Source organism: Mytilus californianus, unplaced genomic scaffold (assembly GCF_021869535.1).
Source record: "Mytilus californianus isolate M0D057914Y unplaced genomic scaffold, xbMytCali1.0.p SCAF_8, whole genome shotgun sequence".
In the NCBI taxonomy this organism is placed as follows: domain Eukaryota; kingdom Metazoa; phylum Mollusca; class Bivalvia; order Mytilida; family Mytilidae; genus Mytilus; species Mytilus californianus.
Window position 1 is genome coordinate 100,434,822 of NW_026262734.1, and position 13,820 is coordinate 100,448,641.

Here is a 13,820-nt window from a genome sequence, read left to right on the forward strand (position 1 = left end):
CCAATGAAGCTAGTAGCCACGTTTTTCCAGCAGCCAATTTTCATGATATGTCTAAAAAGCAAAAAAAAAGACTCAAACGTTCCAAAAATCTCAAAATCTTAGTTAAATATAATTTGACGGCGGAATTCGACATTTTAACAGCTTCTCGTGATTCTCAAAAGATGGCAGTCCGTTTTAACTACCAATGATAATAGCAGCCACTTTTTTTTTGGACCCTGTTCGTTTAATAAAAAAATGTACAATTTAAAATCGTTTTTTTTCGTTCTTTTTCTCGTTTTTTGATTCCTTATGATAAGGAGGTACAGAAACAATGTAGGAATAGAAAATAAAAAAAAATCAAAGTACAACTACCATTGTTAATAATGGATTTAAGTAAGAAATCGTGTTATATATGTTATATATATAATTCCAACCAATTTAAACTGAATAAAAAAGATGAAATGTACTATAGAAAAATTACATACATGCTTTCCATACACTCGGCATCCTCTAATATATATTGTTTCAGTTGAAACCATTTTCAATATCTATTTTTGTATATATGAAATGAAAACATTTCGATACACATTTTTAATCACTTTTTTAATGTGAACAAGTATTTTCTATAAAAATCCTACGTGGACAATTGTCTACGGCATGCAACATTACCAATTCATTAATTTAAAAACAGAAATTTTCCTTGTCCAATGTGCCAGTACAAATGATTGACATATAACTAAAACTGTGGTGGCCAGACGGGCCCGGATCCCAGAAAAATATTCAAGTGGCGAATAGTCCGTCTAGCCACCACAGGGGTTCAAAGTTGCCCCTTAACGTACTTTTCATTTCAACTACATATTCTTTCGGTATTCCTCGGCAAGTCCCTACGGCAAATTTTTCTGGGATCCGGGCCCGTCTAGCCACCACAGTGGTTTAAAGTTGCCCCTTAACGTATTTTCGATACCAACAACACATTCGGTACTCATCGGCATACCCCTACGGCAAAGTTCCGAACCAGACCTACTAGCTCATTTCAAAGGTATTGACCCAGGCTATTCCCTGCTTAAATATTTTTTAGGGAACCGTGCCCGTCTAGCCACCATAGAGGTTCAACGTTGCCCCTTAAGGTAACACGATACCGAATGACGTTACGTCACGAGTTATCGTTCCTGCTGTTGTCGGACAAACATGAAATTGACGACAAACGTAAAACCTGATGTTTTGTTATAACTTAGAACGAGTTAAACAAACAATTTGCCTTAGTCTGGTATAAAACAGTTGAAAGATAAATGTTTCTTTATTTCAAATTTACAAATTTAGATATCTGCATATTAAAAATATCTTCATTTTAGCGTTGCTTACTATACGTACAATCAGTGTATCATATTCACAATTCTAATAATCTACATGTATGCGATCGAAATGAAAATAACAAAAACGAGAACAATAGCAAAAATCACACATATGTGAAAGTTTAAACAAAAACATAGAAAATACTTATAAATAGTCTTTTTTTATATAGATTAGACCGTTGGTTTTCCCGTTTGAATGGTTTTACACTAGTATTTTTTTGGACCCTTTATAGCTTGCTGTTCGGTGTGAGCCTAGGCTCCGTGTTGAAGACCATACATTGGCCTATAATGGTTTACTTTTATAAATTGTGACTTGGATGGAGAGTTGTCTCATCGGCACTCATACAACATCTTTCTATATCTATTTGTATTACATGATCGTGTAAAATGTTCTCAATATTTATCTCATATCAATACCGTGTATAATAAAATCCGATACTGCAAATTTGCGGGAATGTGTGTGCTTTTTATATTGTGACGTACACTACAAATCCCGTTAGACGTTTCAGTCCTGCATTTGAACATGGCGGAAAAGCGGCGCATGCATTCTAAAAAGGGCAAGTTCACTTGGAAAAAAAGAAAAGTAGAAGATGACATACCAGTAAAAACCAGTACTTTTGAAACACAAACTGATTCAGACTTTATTTTGTGGAATGAGGGCAGAAGAATTGTAGAGCTTGGGTATTTAGCGGAACAGTTGTCTTGTTGTAAAAAATGTAAAAAGTCAACACTCAACCTGTCAGACTGTCTTGCAGAAGTACGATACGGATTCGGTAGCGTATTGAAGATAAAATGCCAGCAGTGTAAAACCGTCAATTGTGTTTACACGGGAAAACAACACAGAGATGAAAATAAAGAAAACAAAGGATTTGGAATATGGGATATTAATACCAAAAGTGCTCTAGGTAAGTCAAACAAAAAAAAATTTCCAAGATACTCACAGTCATACATGTAGATACTTTTTTGTCATATATATTTCCTTCATTTCGTCCATGCATGAACTCAGTGAAGTAAAAATAGAAAAAAATTATTTACTTCTCCGTTTTATAATGATGTTTTAATTGTATTAAAACTTTCCTTTTTTAGAATCAAAATTAATATTTTTTTTAAAAGAAACTGTCTGTTGACACTTTTTATAACCGCAACAAGTGATAATGAAAACCGGCTAACCTAAACGACGTGAACTCAGCTTACCGGGTGGTGATTGCCAGTAAATGTAAGTACATGTGGTCTATTGTTTTTGCCATATATTCTATAATATTTATTATTTGTTTCCAGCAATGATACATACTGGTATAGGACCCGAACAAGTTGGATATTTCTTCTCAACCATGAATGTCCCTTCAATAACTGTAAAAGCACTAAAAAAACGAGAGCGAGAAATAGGATCGACGATAGAGAAAAAGGCTGCTGACACTTGTAAACAAGGAATCGATGAGGAAATACAAATAACCAGGTAATCATTCACTGAACTAATACACAATGTATGTTAATGGGCCGGCTGTATCCCGCCTCCGGGTGCTGGATTTTCTCTCCGTGTTGAAGGCCCATTAGTTGCCTTCGGCTGTTTTCTGCTTTGGTCGAGTCGTCGTCTCTTTGACACATTCCCCATTTCCATTTTCAATTTTGATCATGTATATATATATGTGTGTAATAACAATGCTAGACAAGGGGATTTTATAAGCAGATTTAAAATGTATAGAAATTTACATGTAGCTACATCTCAAAATGTAAATCGTAAAGATCCGTACCCGATTGAATTTCCGTTTTCTTTATATCATATTATACAAAATTGAACATGTATGTTCAGTGATAAAAATCTCGTTATTTATGTATTTCAATTATAGAACGTCAACAGAAGAGATAAACCTTCCTTCAGATATACAGCCATGTACAAGTACATGTACCATAGAAAACTCTACTGACAATGATGTGGACATTGAACAGTTACTTTCCGTCTCGTTTGATGGCGCTTGGCAGAAAAGGGGGAGTGGAAAATGTTATAATAGTAAAACAGGTAAGTTATTGAATTCTCAGATAAAATGCAGTGGTAAAAACCTAGCACAATAAACTATTTATTATGCCTAATTTTAGTCTTGTTTTTTCCATCTGTAATTTTCTTTTTAAAACTGTTATATAAAACATCGTATTTATGGTCTCGCATCGAGATGAAAGTTTCCTATAATGTTCACCTTGTCTGCATATCTGTCCGTCAATGATTTTTTTTCTGAGACAAGTGTTTGTGACCATCCAAAAGAACTTGCGGTCATCCGATGTTCAGTACTTCAGTACTTTGATTTTATGAATGTTGTGACAAGCTTTGGATTTCCAAATATTTTGACCTCGAGCATCACTGAAGAGACATTGATTGTCGAAATGCGCATTTGTTGTCGAATAAATGGTAGAGTTTATTTTATTATTTGTAACCTTAATTACTTATACATTTAGTTTGGTTGTATGTAATCTGTATCTCTATAATGTGCTATAATGTATTGAATTTTTTAATCTGTTGTGAAACTACTTCATTATAAATGCAAGGTACTTTGATGTTCATTTTTTTTTCAGGACATGCTACGATGATTGGAGAAAAAACTGGTAAATGTTTAGACTTTGGGGTAAAATCAACAGATTGCAGAAAGTGTCTTTTTACAGATAAACAATCAGACCATGACTGTCGGAAGAACTATGCAGGAAGTGCACGATCTATGGAATCAGCAATAGCAGTAGATCTAGTTTCTAATTTAATGGAAATGGGTTACAGAGTGAAATCAATAACCATGGATGAGGATTCAACTACTATATCAAGACTTCATAAGTCAGTTGATCCAAATATAGTCAAACAGTCTGACAAGAATCACATAAAGAAAACCCTTTCAAACTCTCTTTATGAAATAAAGAAAGGCCATAAGGAGTTAAGCACAAGCGTAATCAGTTACTTTGTAAGGTGTGCCTCGTATGCCATTTCTCAAAACCAAGGTCACTCTGACGAATTGAATCAAAGCTTGCTTGCAATTGTCCCTCATGCATACGGTGATCACGATCGTTGTAAATCAGAGTGGTGCGGGTTTCTGAAAAATCCAGAGACATACAAACATAACGGTTTACCAGGTGGGTTCGACATGTCAGGAGAACAGCTCCGAGATGACTTACTGAAGCTATTCCAACGATTTGCAGACAGATCGGATAGGCTAATACACATTGGTACCTCTCAGGCGAATGAGTCGCTGAATCATATAATTGCAACAAAAGCACCCAAAGCCAAACATTTTGGCGGATCAGAGTCCCTGAATTTCAGAGTAGCTGCCGGTGTGGCACAACTGAATTGTGGGCGAAAATATATAGTTGACGTAAGTACTTTAATTTATGTGTCATTATGTTTTGCGATTTTTTTTGTCCCTTGAATAGGACACGAAGAGGAGACTTAAAATACAAATTCTAATGTTATATAGATACTATGATAAAATAATGCCTAAATATGAAATATCCTTGACAATTTCTAAATCATTACCATCAAGTGTAAAATTTTGTTTGAGAATCTACCATTACCAAAAAAAAAAAAACAATTTTTGTTTTGGTTGGATTAACCTTCAGTTTCCATATATCACAGTATTCATAAAATGTATTTAGCTGCTTTTGCAGTTTCAGAAAATAAAACAGCATCATCTGCATAAAGTAGTACATAAAGTATGAAGTAAATATTAATTTGTTCTTCTATTTCATTTGTCACTGTGTTTAAACCTATTACATCATTTCTATGAAAAAAATCTTCCAAGTCATTCAGATACAAAGAAAAAAGAAAAGGAGATAAATTTTCTCCTTGTCTAGAGGTTTTTGTCTTGTAAGGTAGAATAAATATATTTTTGTCGATTTAATAGCCTAAGATTTATTTAAAACATTGGATATCTTCCGAAGTAAGTACACAATATTAAAGAAGTGCAAAATAGCGTTTTATTGTTATATTATGTAATTTTATGATCATCAAATTTTTATTCAAATAAGCTTATAAATTTAACTTTTTATTGTATACAGGTAAACGAAAATCATGGAATTTCACCTGGAAAAGTAACGGTATCAAAAACAATAAAACTAGACGAGAAGGCTAAAAGAGATGCAGAAAAGAAAAAGTTACCGGCTATCAAAAGGAAGAGAAAAAGTAAAAAGTCCGATTCATTTATTAACACTTTAACCAAAGAGACCAAAGAAGGTATAACTTACAAATCACTGATTGCCATGGGACCAGATGGGGATAATGTAGACATCGAAACAATCCCAGACCCAATTGATTTAGAACTACCAACAAGAGTCGACCTTGATAGTAGCGAGGAACTTTCTGTTGTCGTTTTCGACATTGAAACCACCGGATTTGGTAAGTTGACTATTAACACGACGATGTTTATTATTTAAATAACTTAACTGAAAAGGACATCGGACCTGAACATCTTAAGTAATTGGAAACATTTCAGAATAAATTGTCATCTATGGAAGTTTCATTAGGGTATGAAAGCGTTGGCCAAATCGACTTGTCCTTTAGTTAATGTCATGTATATTTTAGGCCAATAGATGTTGGCTTGATTAAATAAAAAAAAAAAAGATGTGGTATGATTGCCAATGAGACAATTCACCACATGAGACCAAATGACACAAAAATTAACAACTATAGGTCACCGTACGGCCTTCAACAATGAGCAAAGCCCATACCACATAGTCAGCTATAAAAGGCCCCGAAAACCTTTTTATGGTAAAATCAACAGGCAGCCACTCATACAGTTATAAGCCCATATCAATTAATGTAAGACGCTGTGTTCTTTTGTAATATATTTCATTTGCAAAACACTAATTTTTGATTCATCAAACTGACCCAATTACTATCGATTTATGAAAAAGAAACAATCATACGTTATAGCAATCAACATAATTATGATCATATGTATGCATTTATTACAGGATACGATTCCGAGATAGTTCAATTGTCAGCAGTTTGTAACAAAGGAGAGTTTGATAAGTACATTATTCCGACAAAACCGATTCATCCAAAAGCTACCGAAGTCACCCATCTTTTCAGTACAGGGACGCGTCTTTATTATAAAGGTCAGCAACTTGTGACAGAACCAAAGGAGAATGTTTTTAATAGTTTTATTGATTGGCTTCCGAAAAACTCATTACTGGTTGCACATAATTGTAAACAATTCGATGCAAAAATACTTGTATCCCAGATGCAGCCTTTAAATTCAACAATTTTACAAAACCTCAAAGACCGTATATTAGGATTTTCAGACACACTTCCATTATTCCGTGTTAAATATCCGAAAAGAAAATCATATTCACAGAGCTCTCTTGCTAATGACATTCTTAAGACAACATATAATGCTCACAATGCCCTTGATGATGTAAAAATGTTAAAGGAGTTGATAGAGGTAGACAATGCAAAAGAACAACTTATTGAGAATAGTTTCGTTGTAAATGAAATAGAACGTCAATTGAAGATGTTTCACGCAAAGAAACATTTAATGGTCTCCTATAATGGGGTTATTAGAGAAAAAATTATGTCAAAAGCACTGTGCGATAGGGCAGCCGGAAGTGGACTTAGTTTTGATCATATCAAGTCTTCTTTTAGTAGAGCTGGACAAGACGGCGTTCGGAGTATTTTTGCTGAGAGGACTTCAAATGGGAAACCACGGATTAGTAATCAGAAGAAAATTATAAATCGTGTTAGCCAGTATTTATCTAATTGACCATATCCATTAAATTATATTTTTATGCATAATTGCGTGTTATTTACTTGATACTTTTATGTTCCGTGAATTTCAGGAAATGAAAGACAACTGAAATGAGTCAATGTAAAACAACGTTATATTCTGTATTCCGTAACGTCACATATTTTTGTCAATTTCTAAGCGTATCGGTCATCTTTGAAGCAATTTATCTGAAAAACAAGGATGGTGACATATGTTTTTTTATGTATGTATAGATTTGGTACACATTCCTGGATATTATGTTAGTTTTTAGTCTTTCTCCGTATATGAGAAAATAGACATCCATTGAAAAATCTAGAAAAGTAAGTCGAAAAAAAGGCATTTTCCCTATATATCTATGTAAATTTGGCGCCAAAATTGACATTTACTTATCAAAATTACAAAAAAACAAGAATGGTGACCCCCATTTTTTATTTCATATTCCGATGTAACTCGAATCAAAGTACAAGTGTGCCAAAAAATTTAGAAATCGGGAGATATGCCATTCGGTATCGTGTTACCTTAACGTACTTTTCATATCAACTACACATTCTTTCGGTACTCCTCGGCAAGTCCCTACGTCAAAGTTCCGAACCAGACCTAGCCCATTTCAAAGGTGTTGACCGAGGCTATTCGCCACTTTAATATTTTTTGTGGATCCGGGCCCGTCTGGCCACCACAGAGGTTCAAAGTTGCCCCTTAACGTATTTTCGATACCAACTACACTTTCGGTACTCATCGGCATACCCCTGCGGCAAAGTTCCGAACCGGGCCTACTAGCTCATTTCAAAGGTATTGACCCAGACTATTCCCTGCTTAAATATTTTTCTGAGATCCGGGCCCGACTAGCCACCACAGGGGTTCAAAGTTGTCCCTTAACGTACTTTTCATATCAACTACACATTCACTCCTCGGCAAGTCTCCGAACCAGACCTAGCTCATTTCAAAGGTGTTGACCGAGGCTATTCGCCACTTAAATATTTTTTTTATATCCGGGCCCGTCTGGCCACCACAGAGGTTCAAAGTTGTCCCTTAGGTAGCAATACACAGTTAGAAGTTTAGTTTCGCATTATGGCCATGGTGAATTTTTTAAATATGAAAGTTTTTGTACAATAAAATAGATTTTTAGATAATTGAAGAATAATATAGCCTTCTTAGTGGGTTTATATGTACATTTAGATTATTTTTAGCATGTTTTATAGGCAATTTTTCTGTTTGACAGTCCGTATTTTCCTATCCGTACCGCCCATAGGTTCATAAATTATTGTAGTATTTATCAACAAAGATTTTGCGCTCGATCTTTTCAATTCAATTTTATGGAAAAACGAGCAGAAATGCATATGATTTTTTTTGGACCTCTTGATAGATATATGTCTATGGATTCAGGAAAGGTATCACTGTAATTGATTGAAATTTTCCTTTGGACCAAATTTTGGAGACTTTTGTGACATGTTCACCCCCCTTTTATGCAATATTTTGTATCAAAGAAATGCAGATTGTTGCCATGGTTACACCCAAAAGAGATTATATTTCACCATTATAACCATTAGAAATCAAATCTATGGAAGATTCTCTTTCTATAAATATACACATGCATAACACAAATATTAAGCCTTATTTGTTAGAAAGGAAGGGAAAGAGGATGTTTAAAAATTATGAGTGTCAATTTTAAGTTTTTTTCCTAACTGTGTATTGCTACCTTATGGCATTTGACAAATCACAGAATTGCTTATTTTTAGACAAATCATACCACAAATCTATTGATATTTAGATTATAGATACAATTATGAGGGAGAAACATCTTTTAGTATGACAATGTATGTTACTTTTGTTGTTTATTGTCCTTAGCAACCAATATAGACATTTTGACACAAAGACTTGGTTCAGTCATAAATTGATACTTTATTGGCTACCCCTTGGAAAAGAAACAATGCGCGTTATGTAGAAACCTCAGAAGGGAACGCTTTATATTTTTTCATGCGACTAAATCAAATTTATTATTTTAGCAAGTATAAAGTCACAATTTAGCTTGAATTAAGTCTAAATTTGTTCCGGCTGTTATAAATTAATTCAGTATTTGCTAAATTTTAACCAAGGCTTTGGTATGCTAATACACAACAAAATTGACATTCTAAAGCCTTAAAATAGCTTTAACTTGTAAAATTTGTCTACTGTTAAGGTTAATTTAAGTTTTTAAACAAGAAAAGACAAGCACAGAAGGTATAGTTTTAGAAATTTTATTAAAAAAGGAGAATTTACACTTCAACATGGCATGTTTCACCAAATCACTTTTTTGTTGCATTTCAGTGTCAACTGCTAACCTTCATAAAATATTTATTTCTGAACCAATTTTCAAAACTAGCAGGCCAATTTGCTCGTTTAAGCTAGCAGAACACAGAAATCCATTTAAAGTGGAATTGGAAAAAAAAATGTTTATCCTTAAGGTAGCAATACACAGTTAGAAGTTTAGTTTCGCATTATGGCCATGGTGAATTTTTTAAATATGAAAGTTTTTGTACAATAAAATAGATTTTTAGATAATTGAAGAATAATATAGCCTTCTTAGTGGGTTTATATGTACATTTAGATTATTTTTAGCATGTTTTATAGGCAATTTTTCTGTTTGACAGTCCGTATTTTCCTATCCGTACCGCCCATAGGTTCATAAATTATTGTAGTATTTATCAACAAAGATTTTGCGCTCGATCTTTTCAATTCAATTTTATGGAAAAACGAGCAGAAATGCATATGATTTTTTTTGGACCTCTTGATAGATATATGTCTATGGATTCAGGAAAGGTATCACTGTAATTGATTGAAATTTTCCTTTGGACCAAATTTTGGAGACTTTTGTGACATGTTCACCCCCCTTTTATGCAATATTTTGTATCAAAGAAATGCAGATTGTTGCCATGGTTACACCCAAAAGAGATTATATTTCACCATTATAACCATTAGAAATCAAATCTATGGAAGATTCTCTTTCTATAAATATACACATGCATAACACAAATATTAAGCCTTATTTGTTAGAAAGGAAGGGAAAGAGGATGTTTAAAAATTATGAGTGTCAATTTTAAGTTTTTTTCCTAACTGTGTATTGCTACCTTATGGCATTTGACAAATCACAGAATTGCTTATTTTTAGACAAATCATACCACAAATCTATTGATATTTAGATTATAGATACAATTATGAGGGAGAAACATCTTTTAGTATGACAATGTATGTTACTTTTGTTGTTTATTGTCCTTAGCAACCAATATAGACATTTTGACACAAAGACTTGGTTCAGTCATAAATTGATACTTTATTGGCTACCCCTTGGAAAAGAAACAATGCGCGTTATGTAGAAACCTCAGAAGGGAACGCTTTATATTTTTTCATGCGACTAAATCAAATTTATTATTTTAGCAAGTATAAAGTCACAATTTAGCTTGAATTAAGTCTAAATTTGTTCCGGCTGTTATAAATTAATTCAGTATTTGCTAAATTTTAACCAAGGCTTTGGTATGCTAATACACAACAAAATTGACATTCTAAAGCCTTAAAATAGCTTTAACTTGTAAAATTTGTCTACTGTTAAGGTTAATTTAAGTTTTTAAACAAGAAAAGACAAGCACAGAAGGTATAGTTTTAGAAATTTTATTAAAAAAGGAGAATTTACACTTCAACATGGCATGTTTCACCAAATCACTTTTTTGTTGCATTTCAGTGTCAACTGCTAACCTTCATAAAATATTTATTTCTGAACCAATTTTCAAAACTAGCAGGCCAATTTGCTCGTTTAAGCTAGCAGAACACAGAAATCCATTTAAAGTGGAATTGGAAAAAAAAATGTTTATCCTTAAGGTAGCAATACACAGTTAGAAGTTTAGTTTCGCATTATGGCCATGGTGAATTTTTTAAATATGAAAGTTTTTGTACAATAAAATAGATTTTTAGATAATTGAAGAATAATATAGCCTTCTTAGTGGGTTTATATGTACATTTAGATTATTTTTAGCATGTTTTATAGGCAATTTTTCTGTTTGACAGTCCGTATTTTCCTATCCGTACCGCCCATAGGTTCATAAATTATTGTAGTATTTATCAACAAAGATTTTGCGCTCGATCTTTTCAATTCAATTTTATGGAAAAACGAGCAGAAATGCATATGATTTTTTTTGGACCTCTTGATAGATATATGTCTATGGATTCAGGAAAGGTATCACTGTAATTGATTGAAATTTTCCTTTGGACCAAATTTTGGAGACTTTTGTGACATGTTCACCCCCCTTTTATGCAATATTTTGTATCAAAGAAATGCAGATTGTTGCCATGGTTACACCCAAAAGAGATTATATTTCACCATTATAACCATTAGAAATCAAATCTATGGAAGATTCTCTTTCTATAAATATACACATGCATAACACAAATATTAAGCCTTATTTGTTAGAAAGGAAGGGAAAGAGGATGTTTAAAAATTATGAGTGTCAATTTTAAGTTTTTTTCCTAACTGTGTATTGCTACCTTATGGCATTTGACAAATCACAGAATTGCTTATTTTTAGACAAATCATACCACAAATCTATTGATATTTAGATTATAGATACAATTATGAGGGAGAAACATCTTTTAGTATGACAATGTATGTTACTTTTGTTGTTTATTGTCCTTAGCAACCAATATAGACATTTTGACACAAAGACTTGGTTCAGTCATAAATTGATACTTTATTGGCTACCCCTTGGAAAAGAAACAATGCGCGTTATGTAGAAACCTCAGAAGGGAACGCTTTATATTTTTTCATGCGACTAAATCAAATTTATTATTTTAGCAAGTATAAAGTCACAATTTAGCTTGAATTAAGTCTAAATTTGTTCCGGCTGTTATAAATTAATTCAGTATTTGCTAAATTTTAACCAAGGCTTTGGTATGCTAATACACAACAAAATTGACATTCTAAAGCCTTAAAATAGCTTTAACTTGTAAAATTTGTCTACTGTTAAGGTTAATTTAAGTTTTTAAACAAGAAAAGACAAGCACAGAAGGTATAGTTTTAGAAATTTTATTAAAAAAGGAGAATTTACACTTCAACATGGCATGTTTCACCAAATCACTTTTTTGTTGCATTTCAGTGTCAACTGCTAACCTTCATAAAATATTTATTTCTGAACCAATTTTCAAAACTAGCAGGCCAATTTGCTCGTTTAAGCTAGCAGAACACAGAAATCCATTTAAAGTGGAATTGGAAAAAAAAATGTTTATCCTTAAGGTAGCAATACACAGTTAGAAGTTTAGTTTCGCATTATGGCCATGGTGAATTTTTTAAATATGAAAGTTTTTGTACAATAAAATAGATTTTTAGATAATTGAAGAATAATATAGCCTTCTTAGTGGGTTTATATGTACATTTAGATTATTTTTAGCATGTTTTATAGGCAATTTTTCTGTTTGACAGTCCGTATTTTCCTATCCGTACCGCCCATAGGTTCATAAATTATTGTAGTATTTATCAACAAAGATTTTGCGCTCGATCTTTTCAATTCAATTTTATGGAAAAACGAGCAGAAATGCATATGATTTTTTTTGGACCTCTTGATAGATATATGTCTATGGATTCAGGAAAGGTATCACTGTAATTGATTGAAATTTTCCTTTGGACCAAATTTTGGAGACTTTTGTGACATGTTCACCCCCCTTTTATGCAATATTTTGTATCAAAGAAATGCAGATTGTTGCCATGGTTACACCCAAAAGAGATTATATTTCACCATTATAACCATTAGAAATCAAATCTATGGAAGATTCTCTTTCTATAAATATACACATGCATAACACAAATATTAAGCCTTATTTGTTAGAAAGGAAGGGAAAGAGGATGTTTAAAAATTATGAGTGTCAATTTTAAGTTTTTTTCCTAACTGTGTATTGCTACCTTATGGCATTTGACAAATCACAGAATTGCTTATTTTTAGACAAATCATACCACAAATCTATTGATATTTAGATTATAGATACAATTATGAGGGAGAAACATCTTTTAGTATGACAATGTATGTTACTTTTGTTGTTTATTGTCCTTAGCAACCAATATAGACATTTTGACACAAAGACTTGGTTCAGTCATAAATTGATACTTTATTGGCTACCCCTTGGAAAAGAAACAATGCGCGTTATGTAGAAACCTCAGAAGGGAACGCTTTATATTTTTTCATGCGACTAAATCAAATTTATTATTTTAGCAAGTATAAAGTCACAATTTAGCTTGAATTAAGTCTAAATTTGTTCCGGCTGTTATAAATTAATTCAGTATTTGCTAAATTTTAACCAAGGCTTTGGTATGCTAATACACAACAAAATTGACATTCTAAAGCCTTAAAATAGCTTTAACTTGTAAAATTTGTCTACTGTTAAGGTTAATTTAAGTTTTTAAACAAGAAAAGACAAGCACAGAAGGTATAGTTTTAGAAATTTTATTAAAAAAGGAGAATTTACACTTCAACATGGCATGTTTCACCAAATCACTTTTTTGTTGCATTTCAGTGTCAACTGCTAACCTTCATAAAATATTTATTTCTGAACCAATTTTCAAAACTAGCAGGCCAATTTGCTCGTTTAAGCTAGCAGAACACAGAAATCCATTTAAAGTGGAATTGGAAAAAAAAATGTTTATCCTTAAGGTAGCAATACACAGTTAGAAGTTTAGTTTCGCATTATGGCCATGGTGAATTTTTTAAATATGAAAGTTTTTGTACAATAAAATAGATTT

General features: G+C 32.6%; 1 protein-coding gene across 1 annotated transcript; it reads left to right on the plus strand.

Annotated features, from left to right (window-relative positions):
• The first annotated feature begins 1,507 nt into the window (after positions 1–1,507).
• On the plus strand, positions 1,508–7,095 carry LOC127710746 (uncharacterized). Its single transcript, XM_052216706.1, has 6 exons — positions 1,508–2,236; positions 2,610–2,787; positions 3,179–3,348; positions 3,897–4,678; positions 5,361–5,697; positions 6,276–7,095. The coding sequence occupies exons 1-6, from the start codon at positions 1,855–1,857 to the stop codon at positions 7,061–7,063; spliced, it is 2,637 nt and encodes an 878-aa protein (XP_052072666.1). The 5' UTR covers positions 1,508–1,854; the 3' UTR covers positions 7,064–7,095.
• The last annotated feature ends 6,725 nt before the right edge of the window (positions 7,096–13,820 follow it).

What these genes read in the sequence shown, in the direction of transcription:
- LOC127710746 (XM_052216706.1), top strand. Translation starts at nt 1,855, where the DNA reads ATGGCGGAAAAGCGGCGCATGCATTCTAAAAAGGGCAAGTTCACTTGG. An exon ending in ATGTTATAATAGTAAAACAG is followed by an intron (nt 3,349 to 3,896) that starts GTAAGTTATTGA and finishes TTTTTTTTTCAG; the next exon opens with GACATGCTACGATGATTGGA. An exon ending in GGCGAAAATATATAGTTGAC is followed by an intron (nt 4,679 to 5,360) that starts GTAAGTACTTTA and finishes TATTGTATACAG; the next exon opens with GTAAACGAAAATCATGGAAT.